General features: G+C 30.6%; 2 protein-coding genes across 2 annotated transcripts; one reads left to right on the top strand and one right to left on the bottom strand.

Annotated features, from left to right (window-relative positions):
- Positions 1 to 8,603: 8,603 nt before the first annotated feature.
- On the bottom strand, positions 8,604 to 9,253 carry OCT59_024941 (uncharacterized protein; the record flags this gene model as incomplete). Its single annotated transcript, XM_066135116.1, has 2 exons — positions 8,604 to 8,972; positions 9,059 to 9,253. 2 exons carry the CDS (start codon positions 9,251 to 9,253, stop codon positions 8,604 to 8,606), a joined length of 564 nt encoding a protein of 187 aa, XP_065991764.1.
- A 1,269-nt stretch (positions 9,254 to 10,522) lies between these two features.
- Positions 10,523 to 11,847, top strand: OCT59_024942 (uncharacterized protein; the record flags this gene model as incomplete). The annotated part of the gene is made up of 5 exons (XM_066135122.1): positions 10,523 to 10,531; positions 10,653 to 10,778; positions 10,836 to 11,006; positions 11,064 to 11,435; positions 11,512 to 11,847. The coding sequence occupies 5 exons, from the start codon at positions 10,523 to 10,525 to the stop codon at positions 11,845 to 11,847; spliced, it is 1,014 nt and encodes a 337-aa protein (XP_065991765.1).
- Positions 11,848 to 16,643: the final 4,796 nt, after the last annotated feature.

The raw sequence follows: 16,643 nt of genomic DNA on the forward strand, positions 1-16,643 counted from the left end.
AAAGGGTAAAGTTTCAATTGCAGCACTGAGTATGGTGGCTTTCAATGCATGCCACATACGATCAAGAGAAAGAGAGGAGAAATCAAAATTGGGGTGATATTGCTTGTCTAAATATACTCCAAGAGAATCATCTACTTACGTGGTAAAATTATTCCATTGTTCAACTGAAGTGGAAGTATAAGAAAAAATAGTACGCGTTTCTTTTTTTTGTTTAAGACGAGATTTAGCTAAAATAGCCAGACAAGAACTGAAGTCAAAAACAGTTGTAAGAACTTTGTGATCTGTAAAAGGACGATCAAGGAGATTGGGGCAAGTAACCACTTGCGAAAAGAGACCAGGAGCGGGAAAACCAGGTGAAGACCAGATATAATCCAGTCTAGAAGATCCATTATCATGAAAAAAGATAGGATCAGGACCATCAATAGAAGAATAGGCTTGATGATCGGTAAAAAATCGAGAAGAAAGTAAACGAAGGAGTTTAAAATGATTGGGGGGATAATTAGAATGAGCAACTTCATCAATATTGAAGTCACCAAGTATTATTACAAAATAATTATTAGTACGTGCATGATCAAGCCAAGAAAGAAGTTTGGCAATAAGATCATTGCAAATAGATTGATAAATAGAACCAGAAGGGGGATAATATATAGAAATAATAGAGATTTTAATTTGATGAAAAAATAAATCTAATTTAAGAAGTCGACCTTTCCAAGGATCGATTGTTTGAACATGTTTATGAAGGGGGTTACGTAATAAAATGCCAACACCATCATGAGGATGAGAGGAGGATGAGCAGGCCCAATAGGACTGAAAATGATGTTGGGAGTGTTCGTTTTTAAAAATAAATTTAGTATTAGAAGGGGAAAGGCGGGTATTATTAACAGATAGAGCACCAAAAGAAGAATGAAGAAAAAAATTAAGCAAATGTTGTTGTTGAACAGAGGAACATAATCCATTTACATTAATTTGACCAAATTTAATAAGGGGAGAAGGGTGGGGAGAAAAATTATGTTTATTGTTGTCCATCATTATTACACACTGATAAAACGGTAATAAAGAAGGGGAAAGAAAAACAACAATTATTGATTAGCTTGGCCATGTTGGCGAGCTAAGATGAGGTTGTTTTGTTGGATTCCTTCTTTAATTGAACCAGCCAAAGAGGCAACAGTATCAGAAAGAGAGGAGAGACGCTGTTCCATATCAATAGGAGAGGAAGGAGCGACGTTGGAAGGTGGAATAGGAGCAAATTGAGGAATCGGAGTAAATCCACTTGTTGATTGTAAAGGAGGAGAATTAATATCAACAAGGATATTGTTATTAGTATTGTTCACTAAATCATCCCATCCTTGCATAGAGGAAGGGATGTAGGAGGGCGGTTTTGCGACAAAAGGTCCTGGAACAGGAGCACAAGCAGCCATAGCAGATTCCAATTTGGTGATGCGGCTGTTCATGGTAGCAAATTGTGTGGTAAGAAGGGCTAATTCTTCAACTACTTTTTCAAGAGCAGCACCGATAGATTTCCAATCAGTAAGCACAGTAGGAGGGGCAGGGTATGTAATATTCATGCCATCAGCATAGTGATCAAGTTCATTTGCATCAGGAATACGACGATGTTGATTATTGTTGTGCTTATTATTAAGATTATCACGATTCTATGGTCGGCGTTGAGAGCGAGAACGAGATTGTTATCGATTATTAGGTCTGGAATTAGAACGATGGCGAGAAGCACTAGTATGGTGATGTCCATCATTATTATTATCAGGGCGGGCAAAACGATTATGTCGTTTAGCAGGATGAGAAGGAGGCAAATGCTTATTATATAAAGCACGTAATTTATCATTAGATTGCCAAGGGCGAGAAGGGCGATTAGGTCTAGATGAAGAACCACATCGGTCAGGGTTACAATTAGGGCGACCACATCGATGACAAAGAAAAGTGACTTCATCCGGAGAATGCCAGGTAAGGCCAACATTCTTGAGGGTGCATAAAATAGATTTTGCATTTTCCATAGCCGTTTCAGAGGCAAAATGGCAATAGGCATAAGGCTTGGGATTATAAGAATTCATAGAGAAGGGAACATTAATAGATTTAGCGGAAATTTCATCAGCAATTTCGGCAAGATCGACCGCAATAGTACCACGCGGAAGACCAGCAAGTAAAGCAACAAAAGCGCGTCTTTCAGCGCGTTGGTCAGGTGAGAAAGTAGCGGGGCAGACGCGTAAGCAATGTCCACCACAAAGGACGCCCCAAGTAGAGTCGAGGTTCTGTAATGCACCAGTAGATTCAAAGGTAATGTATGCAGTACGATAAAGTTTAGATAAATGGGTATGGCAGCGAGTAATATTGCCATAACGACATCAGGAAATTTTATAGCGCAAAAAATTGCGTAAGTTTACGATTTTGTAAGTTTATGAAAGTTTATGGCATAATATTTCGAAAAATTTCAAAATATTACGTAAGTTTACAATTTCGTAAGATTTATGTGATATTACGGTTAAAATATTACGTAAGTTTACAATATCGTAAGATTTACGCAATATTATGGTCAAAATATTCTGCAAATTTACGAAACTGTAAACCTGCGTAATATTACGGTTGAAATATTTCGAAAATTTACGAAACTGTAAACCTGCGTAATATTACGGTTGAAATATTTTGAAAATTTACGAAACTGTAAACCTGCGTAATATTACGGTTAAAATATTTCGAAAATTTACGAGACTGTAAACCTGCGTAATATTACGGTTGAAATATTTCGAAAATTTACGAGACTGTAAACCTGCGTAATATTACGGTTAAAATATTTCGAAAATTTACGAAACTGTAAACCTGCGTAATATTACGGTTGAAATATTTCGAAAATTTACGAGACTGTAAACCTGCGTAATATTCCGTTTCGAAAATTTACGAGATTGTAAACTGCGTATGCAGTAGAACGTATACAAGGGGCATGTGATACTATTGAATAATCAAAAATAATATAAACACCTTTTCTTTTATATAAACACCTTTTTTTTAAGTTTGGGAAAGCAAATTTATTTTTATTTACGAATTTTTTATTATTTACAATTTTTATGTTAAAAATTAAAGTAAATTCTAATTTTTATTATAACTTAATAAAAAAATATACATTTGATACTTGTTCGCTACTATTTTATAAAATAGTACCCAGGCTGTACGGCGTGGACGTCAGTATCAGTCACAGCCCAAAAAAAACGTGAGTCTCCAGCCGATATTTGGTACGGACTGGGCCTAGCTACTCACTTAATAAATAAAAAAATAAAAATAATTATCTTCTACGATACGTAGGTAAGTTTCTCCTTCTCCTACGATCATCACGCGTATCTAAAATTGATCAAATTTATCAAATTTAAAATGTGAACGTAAAATAGAATGTAATATTAATTATAAAATTTTATTATAGTATAATTACCCGGCCTCTCCCAAAATCTCGTTCTAAATTCGCGATAATATCTTTGGCCGGTACGCGTCCACAGCCGCCGCCCAGGCCGATCAGGGGTACCATTACGATAAAGGACATAGTTCTAAATATCAAAATCAGTTTGAATATTCGGTAAATACATTTAATTTAAATGAATGTAATTTTATTTATTTACTTACATGGTAATCCCTGACGAGGTTCCTCCACTTTTGGCTGCACTGTTGCCCGGAAACCCTCGTTCGAAATATTCTATTTATTCTGATTCAATTAAATGGATTGGTTAATTTGAATTTAAATTCTTTCTTAAAGAAAATTATAGATATTAGTCATATGAACCTATTGGCAACAGAGTCCCCAAAAATCATGGCGGCTTCTACCATTAATATTATGGTAGGCGCGGTTTCTGTCGCGGCGTATGTCGACAAGTTCGTCCATCATAGCCCAGTTCCAATGGACGTTATAGGAACGATGACGTGTTTGACGAGGCATTATTAGATTTGATTTTATTTTTATAATTTGATTTTGGGATGAGTAAAAATTTGAAAGAAAGTCGTAAAATGTCACTTTAAATAAAATTTGAACAATACCTCTTTGGTTTGATTTTATTTCTCGTTTCAATTAAAATTTAATTTATTAGACTTTTCATCATTAAACATATTAATTAAATCTCATGCGGATATGGATTATCTAAATATAAATATCATGATTCTAAATATAGATATAAATCACTTAATTTATTTTAATTTTTTTTTAAAAAAAAATCTTAGTTTGATTTCAATTAAAAATAATTAAAAATCATGTACATGTTTTGGTTATTTAAATATAAATATCAATATATTATATTTAAAAATAAAACAATTTATTATTAGCACATTCTATTGAATTTTAAAAAAAAATCATCAATATATCATATTTAAAAATAAAACAATTATATTCTGATTAAATATTTTGCGTACATTTCTTAAAAAAATCATAAAAAAAATCTTGTACGTCGTACATGCAATTACTAAATATCATCCCCTTGTGATAAATAAAAAATTACGCAACACAAATTCAACACAAACTCAACACAAATTTAACAAATTTAACGAAATTTGGCCAAAATTAACAAATTTTTTACTAGAATTATCAACACAAATTGAACACAAATTTCAGTCACGATTTATTTATGTCACGCCCGTGTTGTTAATAATTAAATAAATAAATCTGCATTTTATTTATGATATGGAAAACGTGACCATAAATTCTTTTAAGGATATAATTTTATTAAAATAAATCAAAACTCCTATATCAAGTGACTAAAAAATATATTTATTTACGAAATATTCATTTTGTTTATCAAATCGGGGTACTATGTGAACGACACCATGTATAGACTCTATAGCTACAAAGTTATATAATTCTATTAATTTTAAGTGAGGACATCCATATAAATATGGGTTCCTTTTAGATTTAAAATCGTACCATTGAATTAATGCAAGATTTAGCGGTGGGTCTGTTAATACTTCTGCTAACAATAAGGCCTATAAATAATAAATATTTATTAATACTTTTATAATAAATTATTACATAAATTGGAAAAATACCTGTCCATAACAAAGTCCTTTGTCTGATATATAATCATTTGATTCTTCAGAATCCATTGAAATAGCTATGTCGCTAAACCATACTTTATTATGATACCTGTTTGTGGCACACATTATGGCACCATTTTCCAGTGTTACCGATCTGTATATGTTTATTCGGATTTCACCAATAATTGTGAAACCATCAAGTAAATCTAGATATGAATCCAGACAACTTATAAATCTAGCAAAACCAGTCTGCATTTTATTGTCTACGGAATCTTTTTTTTCATTAAAAAATGTATTTGCATTTTGTAAAGAGAATTCAAAGAGTCTTGCAGAAAATTTACAAGTGTGAGGTGTTTTTGCCGGATTCACTGAATGTTGAGACATTCTAATAGATATTGCTTGACGTTTTATCTATTAATTTAATTTCCATCTTAAGTTATATAATAAATATATACAATAAATAAAATTTTCAAATACTTACAGTTCGTAAAATCTGAGGTTTGACATCTTTTTTATTGCTAATTCGGTAGGGTATTTTAACGAAATATTTGTGAAGACTTTCGTAAGTTTCTGTAGTATAGCCATTTATTACGCCATAAGATCGTATTGAGTCAATAATATGATAAACCCATGAATGCAATTTAGGTAACTTCAAATTGGAAGGAGAAACAAATTTAAAAGCCTTGACAAACATCCGAGCCCATCTATGTATTGCATTCTAAAACTTAAATGTTAATTTAATTTATTTAATTTAAATTTTCAATTTTACTAAAATTTTAATACATACATTAAATTTCTCCAAGTCACTTTCACTAAATTCTTCATATCTACTTAAAATATACATTTCATTCCAATATTCGTACAATTTCGTAAGATCATCATTATTTACAAAATTATCTACTTCATTGTTATTTTCATCATATAAATTATCAATAACAAATATCATGACTTTCATCAAACTTCGATATTCATTAGCAGTTAATCTTGCAATTGACTGCAGTCCATTGGAAAAAATTTTAATGGCGGGAAAACGTGGGATTGCTGCTAGACGGTGATCTACTTCTTCAACTAATTTATTACCATTAACATGTTGCAATTTTAAGATATCGCACGTGAAGATAATTTGATAACGAAATAAACCTAAATCTAAATGATGCATTCTGTCAGGAACAGTAGCCAAGTAGATATTTATATTCCTTGATAATATAAATATTTATAATTAATAGATATATATGTTATTATAATTATTTCTACTTTTGCATACTTACGGTAAATCCCAAAAAAAATTATGTACAGATTCTATGCAAACAGATCTTTGTGTATCATTTTCAAAATGTTTACGCATTTCATCATGAGTTCTTAGTATTACATCGTTAACCGATAAGTCTATATTTGCAAGATTTTCCCTTTTAACTAAACAGGAGTGACATGGAAGGTTTGAATTGGAGGATTTATAAACTAAACAAAAACTTGCGGCTTTCGGCCAATCTGCAATAATAGTTGAAACTCTAGGATAAAACCAGGTATTTTCATTATTTATAAAAAGGTCTATACCATCTTTTAATAAAATAATAGGTTCTAGTAAATGACGTAAAGATTTATGAAAGGTATCACGAACCAGATCTTTATTTGCAGCTTCTAAAATTGGTAAATATCCCAAAAGTTGCTTTGCATCCTGTTTATTACGACGCCATATTGGGATATTACCTAATGTAATATATATTGGATGCAATTGACTTTTTCCTAATGTATCTGTAGTTGTTGCATCTGAATATAAAATAATTGATAATAATTTGGAACCAGTAGGTAAGGATTCTTGTGTAGTTTTCCACCATTTTCCAGTGTTTTGTTCACTGTAAATACTTTCTCTATTATACTATAAAATAATATAAATAAATTAAAATAAATATTATTTAAATTATTGAATTAACTAATATTTACTATTTACCTCATAGTTTTCGTAAGATAGCGCAAAATTTTGTGTTATGTCAGGAACAGTTAAGATATTTTTGATGCACTGTATTAAGTTTTGATAATAAAGAAAATAATCTTTATCTTTATGTTTTGTTATAAGAACTTTACTAAATTTTAAATTAGAAAACTTCATATTATTCATAAATGCTCGTCAGGACCCCGAAAAATACATATAAAGGTCACATGTAAGTTTGCTTAACCATATTAGTAAAATTTCCAAAAGTCATAAAATTTTATTTGCATAGATTTTGAGATTTTTTAAAAGGTTATATATATAGTTTGCGTAATAACAATCATTTTTATATATGTCATATATTTTAATTTGTGTAGTCAACGGTATTTTTTAATAAAATATATATATATATATAATTCCAGCAGTCTTCTACTAATTAGCAGCATAACGCCTTGGAATTCCAGCAATTTTCTACTAATTAGCAGCATAACGCCTTGAAATTCCAGCAATTTTCTACTAATTAGCAGTATAACGCCTTGGAATTCCAGCGATTTTCTACTAATTAGTAGCATAACGCCTTGGAATTCCAGCGATTTTCTACTAATTAGCAGCATAATGCCTTGGAATTCCCTAATAAGCAGCATTACGCATAGTATAATATATAAATTTTTGAAAATACATAATTGACAGCTAATCTGATTGATAATAGATAATTTTTTTTTCAATTTTTTGACTTTTAACAGACCGTTTTATTGAAAGAAAAAAATAAAATAATTTTTTTTGGTCTGTAACAAACCGTTTTATTCAATAAAATTTTTTTTTTGGCCTTTACTGTTATATTTTTTTAACAACAGGCCATTTTATTAAAAAAAAAATATTTGATTTAGAATGTTATTAATATTCCTTTTTATTATTTTTCTTTAAAAGTAACTTCTTAAATCTAAAATTTATTATTTTAGATACCAATATCTTGGAAAAATATGAGTTAAGAGAAAAGTATAGTCAATTTTTTTGGGAATATTACCATACTAATATTCCTTTTACTTTTTTCTTAGGAACTTGGAATTTAGACTGGAACTCCAATGCTCACTGTAAGTAAAGAATTTTTTAGCTTTATTTTATTTATTTTAGAAGTATTATTAACATTTCTATTGTTTTTTCTATTAGAAATAGTTTTTAGATTAAAACTAAACTGAAATTTTTAGTAAGTTGAGAATAGGGTGGAATTTTTTTTGTTTTATATGTGAAGTAGTATTAATATTTTTTTTCTTTAGAAATAGAATCTTCTTTTAGAAATGATTTTATAAATTATATTCTAAGTTTTTGTTATAATTTATAAAAAAATAATGAACAATCTTTTTGTTTTAGTGTTAATACTTGAATTATCAAATAATTAAATATAGTAGTATAAATAAATACGTCAGTACAAATTAATTTATGCAATTTGGCATTATGCTAGCAATTGAAAATCAATTATACTGGAAGTATATTCTAAATACAACTAATTAAATTAAAAAAAAAGCCATGATTTCATTTTTTTAATATACAAATGTCATAAAAAAAATTTGCTTATTCTAATATAAATTATAAAGTCAGAAGTCAACTTTGCGTATTGATCTTAGTAAAAACATTTGCTTATTTTAAAGCAAAATTTTGCCGATCATCTCTGACTTTTATATGTATTTTTCGGGGTCCTTGCTCGTCCCTGTTCGATATTTTTTGGTAATGGTGATTCTGTAAGATTTGAATGTTTATTAAAAAAACGTATTATTTCATTACCACCTTTATTATTTATTTTATATTTCGTTACTAATAACATTAGATTTTTATGAGCATCATTAGGAAATTCTGTGCAAGTTTTGGTATTGAGATTTTTGGGTTCTTCAAAAATTTCAGGCTCTTCAGAAATTTCAAGCTCTTCAGATGAATCTAATATATTTTCAAAGTTACTATCTTCAAGGCTCATCTCTGATATTGCACTTCCAATACTGTCAAATGACATATTTTGTACATCATTATCATCATCCACCTAAAATTATAAACCAAATGAGTTAGTATAATTTGAGCTTTTTTCTTAAGAGCTTTAAAAAGAATAATCTGGAATAACATAATTACCTCAACTTTATCATTTTCATATTCACTACTTAGATTACTTCTTGTATCCATTTCACTGCTATATTTTTCACTATCATTATTATCATCATCTTCTTCTACTTCTAATTCTACATTTTTTAAGCATTTTTGGGCGTGTTGAATATATGCAAAGCGTTGACTGAATATTCGCATACAAAGGGGGCATTTAAAACTCATGTTGCTAAATTAACGCGTCAAATTTGATGAAAAGTATCAATTCACTATTCAATTTATAAGATTTTGTGTGCTAATAAAATTATATTGCAAATTTATTGTAAAAATTTAATGAATTATTGAATGGATTACAATTGATTGAGTTATTTGAATAGATACAACTACGCAAATTTACGCATTAATGAATGGAACTAAGGCTGTAGAATGCTGATGGCTAATGTCGCGAGAATAATTAGCAAATTTACGCATTATATGAAATTCAAAATATGCGAAACACTCAGCAATTTTGCTGCCAGTACAACTACGCAAATTTACGCATTAATGAATGGAACTGGCTGTAAGAATCTGGTGGCTAATGTCGCGGAATAATTCGCAAATTTACGCATTATAGCAAAATTTAAAATATGCGAAATACTCAGCAATTTTGCTGCCAGGAACTTGCCGAGTTCGTGGGCTGGCAAATTTTGAATTTGCTGTAACGGGCTGTAAGAATCCGGATGGCTAATACGGCTTATTCAATCGGCTAATCATCTGATAATCAGCCGCAAATTTATTGGCTTAATACATTTTACAATAATGGACGGATGATCAGTTACAAATTTATGCGATAATCAGTTATAAGCGTTCAAGATCACTATCAATCTAATCAGCCAAATGAATTCACTCGCTGCAACTTTTTTTTGCCATGCATACAAGCCCCAACATGTGTAACATGTTATTTTTTTATAAATGGATGTTGATTAATACTTCAATTGTACTATATGCTTTTACGAGAGTTTTTTTAAAAATTCTCTCATGAAAGTGTTACAATTTTTTTTCGTAATATCACAATGCAAAATTTTTGCATTAGTTCATTCATTTTTCGTAATATTTCGCATTAGTTCATCCATTTTTCGCAATATTTCGCAAGTTTTTTTTCTTTTTTAGTATAGAATGGCGGAAATGACGTTATGACAACTTCCTCCTTTTTCTGAACCTCTGGTTCACGTATTCCCCCTTTTTCGTATTTTTAGTTCCTCATTTTCAAATTTCTGATTCATGTCTTTCCCTTTTTCTCATATTTTTCTCCTTTCGTATTTCTAGTTCCTCTTCAAATTTCTAGTAATATCTTTTTCTCCCTTTCGAGTCTAGTTCATATCTCCTCCTACAATATTATCCCGATGGCTACAAAACGTGGTGAAAAATGAAATATTGATGATAATGAAAGAATCTCAAGACGTAATACTGAGAAGAGTAGTGAAGCCGAGAAACGAATAAGATTATCAGACGATAATGTTGAAGGTATATATGACATGATATATATCATATTTTTTATAAGAAATTATATAATATATAGTAATTATATTTTATTGTTAAAGTTAATAAAAAAACAATAAAAAAACTATTAAGAACCAATTCGCAGATAATTTCTAAGCTTGAAGTTCTTATTACCGGACAAAAAAATCTTGAAACCCGTCTCTCGGGTATAGAAAAAAAGCTCAACGATGATAACAAAAATAATAATACAATAGATACAGAGTATATAAAGGTAATAAAGATGAATATTATTTAATGTAAACCTGAAATGCTAATCTCATTTGATTAGGAGCTCGTTAAGAAGGTGTCAAAAATTTTATTTGAAAATTTTGTTTATCCTTCGCAAGAAGAGTACAGACTTGCTACCGAAAAATATTTAAAAGACGAAAATCCAGAATTTATACGCCAGTTCAAAAAAAATCAATGGATTCTTTTTTTCGAAAAAAAAATTGCCCCAACTGTAAGTTAAAGCAATTATGAATTTTATTAAATTTCATACTAATATTTTTTTTAATAGTTAGTACAACAACATAGGAGTATAAGAGGGACGTTCACGTCCAGAGTAAAAGATGTAATGTATTCTGTTTATGAAGTAACTGGGCATAAATTACCGTCCATTAACACTCAGGCTAGTCCGTCAAAGATTCAGGAATGGAAGAGTAAGCCGGAGGTGAAAAGATGTTACAACATCCTATTTAAAAAGGTTAAAGATGGACAACCTACGACATATATGTCGCTGATAATTGATAAGTTGCGAAAAGATAATAAAAATCCCTCAAAAACACAAATAGCGTATGCGATTAGCATATGTGAAACGTACTTAAATCCTAATAATCAAAACATTCAAATGAGTGAAAGTATAATGAAGTCGAAGATAATCAACAACTTAGTAAGTTTTTAATTTACAATTTGCAAAATGTGAATTATTTGAATTACAGTTTATTTATTTATTTGTTGATTTTTAGCAAAAGTTGGAAAATAGGGATAAATTTATACATTCGGACGATGATTCTCATGATGGTAATGATGTAGATGATGGTGGTAATGGAGCAGCTGAAGGTGCTGCGACTAACGATGGAGCAGATGCTGCGGTTAACGATGGAACAGGTGCTGCGGTTAACGATGGAACAGGTGCTGCGACTAACGATGGAGCAGGTGCTGCGGTTAATGATGGCATAGCTGACGATGATATACTTTCTAGTGACTCTTATAATACAGAGGAGGAAGGTCGGTATGTAGATAGTTTATTAGAGAATTATGGGTTGCATACTTTACTAAAAATGGCCAATTTTTTGAAATGATTTTGTAATAATTTTAAAATACTACAAAAATACATTTAATACATCAAAATGTTTTTATTATATTTTTGCTATTATTTTGTAATTATATTATATCTAGGTCTATAAAAATAACTTAAAATAATATCACAATAATTTTTTAATGTTTTTGTTATTATTTTATTATTATAATATAATTAACTTTAATATTATTTTAATATTTTAATCTCAAAAAATACCTCAAATATATCTTGATATATTTTAAAAATTTTACAAAATAATTGCACAATTGTTTTGAAAGTTATTGTATCTAGATCTATAAAAATATTTCAAAAAATTGGCCATTTTTAGTAAAGTAGGAAATAAAAGAAATAAATATTATTTTTTATATATATCACACGTAATAGCATTTTTTTTACTATAATAATATAGTTTTAATAAATAAAATGGTTATTAATTCTTAACAATACGGGTGTGACATAAATAAATCGTGGCTGAAATTTGTGTTCAATTTGTGTTGATAATTCTGGTAAAAAATTTGTTAATTTTGGCCAAATTTCGTTAAATTTGTTAAATTTGTGTTGAATTTGTGTTGATAATTTTTAATTTATCACGAGGGGATGATATTTAGTAATTGTTTTTCTGGCCAATCAAAATTAGGCTGATCCTTGCATGTGATTTAATCATTTAATCATGCACGCGTTTTTTGTCTTATTTATTTTTGTCTCTTATTTCTTTATTCTTTTGTTCAATATTTTTAATTTTTTTGTCTCTTCTTTCTATTATTTCTTTAATTATATACAAACAATATATTTACATATATTTCATAATTTATTGTTTTGCAGGTATAGAAATATTTGTTTATTAATACTAATTATTTTCATTTTTTTTTACCTCTTTGTTACTTTGTATCGTAATACTAACAATAATATCCATGTTTTCTTTATTCCTTTTTACTTGTACTTTAATACTAACGATACTAACAATACTAACAACATGTTTATTTTTTTTTCTCTTTATTTCTTTATTCTTTTGTTCAATTACTTTGCAGGTATAGAAATATTTATTTATTAATACTAATTATTTTAATATTAACGCGTTTTTTTTACCTCTTTGTTACTTTATGTCGTAATACTAACAATACTATCTACGTTTCCTTTATTCCTTTTTACTTGTACTTTAATACTAACGATAATATCCATGTTTCTTTTACTCCTTTTACTGTTTCTTTAACTCTTTTTACCTTAATACTAACAATATTTCTTTTATCTTTATATCTAATACTAACGTTACTATAGCTGTTTCTCTTCTTTTTACGTCTAATAATATTGTTACTCTTTACTCTTTCTTTTTTTTACTTTTATGTATTCTGTATATTAATAAATACTTGTAATTTTTTATGGTTTAATAAAATTATATCTAATAAAACATACATTATATAAACTTATAGTACAGAAAATGAAGTATTATTTTTGAAACATTACGAAATATTAAGTTGTGTAAAATCACAGAATATTACGAATCGTCAAATTATAGAGCATTACGCATCATAGAATTTCGAAATATTTTAAAAAGTTGCGAAGTATTACGCAGTAAAATTACGGAATATTACGAATCGTAAAATTACGAAGCCTTGCATATAGTAATATTTCGAAATATTTTAAAAAGTTACAAAATATTACACTTACGCAAACTTGCGGCGGGTCTGAAAACTTACGAAATATTATGTAAAATTACGAAATATTGCGAACTGCAAAATTACGGAATATTACAAATCGTAAAATTACGAAGCTTTGCATATCGTAATATTTCGAAATATTTTAAAAAGTTACGAAATATTACGCTTACGCAAACTTGCGGCGGGTCTGAAAGCTTACGAAATATTATGATGTGTAAACTTGCGCAACTTTTCGCACTATATAATTTCCTGATGGAAAGAAGGTGCCACGCAAAAGCGCGTCAGTAATGAAAAGGGGAATATCAGTAACCACCAGGGTACGTGCGTGTTCGTCTGCCTTAATAGCCTTGGGGTCATATGCATGGAAATGTAAGCTGAACAAAGAATCCATAGGGGAAGCTGTGGCTTTGTCAAGATCTTCCTTTTTCCGGAAGTGTACGATGATCCTCTTCAAATCGTTGGATCCACTACATGTGGCACGACTACCATAAGAGGAGAACAAGGAAAGTTATCAATCAACCGCGTTGCACGCGTCACGGTTCGAAGCGAAGTGAGTCCAAAAGCCTTCGACGTCATTAGGAGCGGCCGAGGCGTAATAGAGTGTAGGTTGAGATTGTACTGCAGCTTGGGACGCGTCCAGGAAGGCAGCACGTTCTGGGAAGGAGACTACAGGAGTAATTTCTGGGCTTTTGCCTTTATCATTATTATTAGCAGGGGCGTGTTGAGAAGCGTCAAGAGAAGAGGTATCAGGTTGAGAAGGTATCTCAGCGGAAGTTGTCTCAACAGGGCCAGGAGGCGTGAGAGGTTTATCAACATTCATGACAGAGTCGTCAGCACTGACTCTGGTACGTTTATTAGTAGAGGTGGTCGAAAGTGGAGTGTTCAAAGTGTCAGGTAAAGCGGAACCTTGACCAGAAACGTTGCCGGCTGGAGAGCTAGAGGCAGGACGTTTAGAAGTAGTATCTTTGTTAGACTTGTTATTTTGTTTCTTGTTATCTTTAGCCATGTCGTAGAGTGTCGTAGTTATCTAAAATAAAGAAAATATAAAGAAAAAGTAATAAAAAACTTCGAAAAAATTTTTTATTTTTTCCGTAAATATTGTCAAGTGAGCAGAACGGGAGAGAGTTCCGTTTTATCCTTTTACGATCATTTGTGAGTTATATTAGTATTATTCGGGGTCCTGAGAGAATCCAGAGTGGGTTTTTATTGATATCAGCATCATGGATAATAGATTCTAGAGTAATAATAGGGTCACGACAAGAACCACCAGGAAGACCAGCGAAGTTACCACCTTTAAGGACATCATGTGAAGCCATAATAGTAGAAAGGCGATTATAAAAAAGTTTGACAAGAGATTTTCTGATCACTTCAAGTAGAGTAATAGGGTGAATGTTTTTTAGTTGACTCTTCCATTCGTGAGGCTTGGGGATGGGAAAAACCATTGCTTGTCACTATAAATCAAAAATATCAGCTTTGGAGAGGCATGTTTGAATTAAAATAAGTAGCAGAGCTGAGGTGCGAGTTCCAAGATGTTTGAGCATTTCATAAGTAATCATAGAAGGACCAGAGGCTTTACCGTTAGAAGTGGAAGAAACGGTGGATAACCATTCGTCAAGGGTAGGGGGATTCATTAAAGAATCATAGATGGAGGAAGACACATCATCTATAGGTTGGTAGGCAGCAGACCATCTATCAGGTAATGTATCAATAGACACCGGTGGTGTGGACTTGATAGGTACAAAGTTTTGGAAATGATTAATAACTGCAGCATCTATATCCTTAGGATCAGTTAACAACTGAGGGTGAATGGGATGGTCGATAAAAATACGATTCAGAGTGATACAGCGACGGGTGCGAGAAAGCGCTGAATCAATAAAGGAGGAAAGGTCAGTTTCAAAATTATTATTTCTATCATTCAAATAAGCACGAATGGAGGAATCTTGAAATTCTTTTTCTTGAAGCAACTGAAATCCTCGTAAGGATTTTGAAATAGTAGATAAATCATCAAGGAGTAATTTGAAATTATCTTGTCGACATGATAAAAGGGAGGAGGGCAAAATAGGAGTGAAAGTAAATACTTTCTTATACAATTGTAAAATGTTTTGAAGTCTAATTAAATGAGTAGACCACTTATGTTCATGAGCAGCAGAATAAGTTGAAGGATGTTTGCGCAATATACGTATCGAATGCAGCAGGCAATTTAAAAAACAATAATGTTGAGTTAAAATTTCCAGATCTTTAGGGACCTTAAGAGTATAATTGTTGCCAACAATAGAAGAAGGTAAAGTAGCATTGGCAGCTTTGAGGATTCGTGATTGAAGATATTCGCACATTTGATTGATATGCCAGGAGGAAAAGATTAAAGGTGAAACGTCACATAAAGCATCAGCTTTGTCAGTGAATTCCGTCCATTGAATATCAGTTACAGAATCAAATTTGAAGATGCGACAGGTTTGGCGCTTAAGTTGTCGAGCGCGAGCCAATTTAATAGAGGCAAAAAGTAAAGACATATCATAGTATGTGATAACAGGGTTATGATCAGATGTGCAAATGTCTTGAGCATCAAAGATGCAAGTAGTAAGAGCAAATCCTTTGAGAAGAGGGCAGGACCATACATAATCAACACGAGTAATACGGTCATTGCGATGAAAGGTACCTAAGGAATCAGAAAGATTAACAGGAGTACAGTCTTCATATCCATGAGAGAGGAGATGAAAAAAAAGGCGGTGGATATGTTTTGAAGCAATTTGAGGTTGATTAAAATAAATAGAATAATATTTATCTAAATGTATATTAAAATCGCTACAAACAGCATGGTAAAAACCAGCTTGTTTAGTAGAGGAAAGTTGCTGAATAAGCAATTCAATAGTGTCAGAGCGCAAAACACTTTCAGCAGGAGGAGGAATATAAATAACAAATATGCGCAATTTAACATTACCTTTGAAATATAAATTAACGGAAAGTAAACGTGAAGAATGAGATTTAAAATCTTGTATATGTGAAGCATGGGAGTTTTCAATAAAAAGAGAAACACCACCAGAAGAAAGAATTTGTTTAGAAGTATCCAAATCAGAAAAGAATACAGTATAATTAGAATGCGCTTGGATAAAAACTTCATTTGTTTAGGATGAAGATGAGTATC

The sequence above is a fragment of the Rhizophagus irregularis genome, chromosome 5, assembly GCF_026210795.1.
Source record: "Rhizophagus irregularis chromosome 5, complete sequence".
NCBI classification, from domain to species: Eukaryota; Fungi; Glomeromycota; class Glomeromycetes; order Glomerales; family Glomeraceae; genus Rhizophagus; species Rhizophagus irregularis.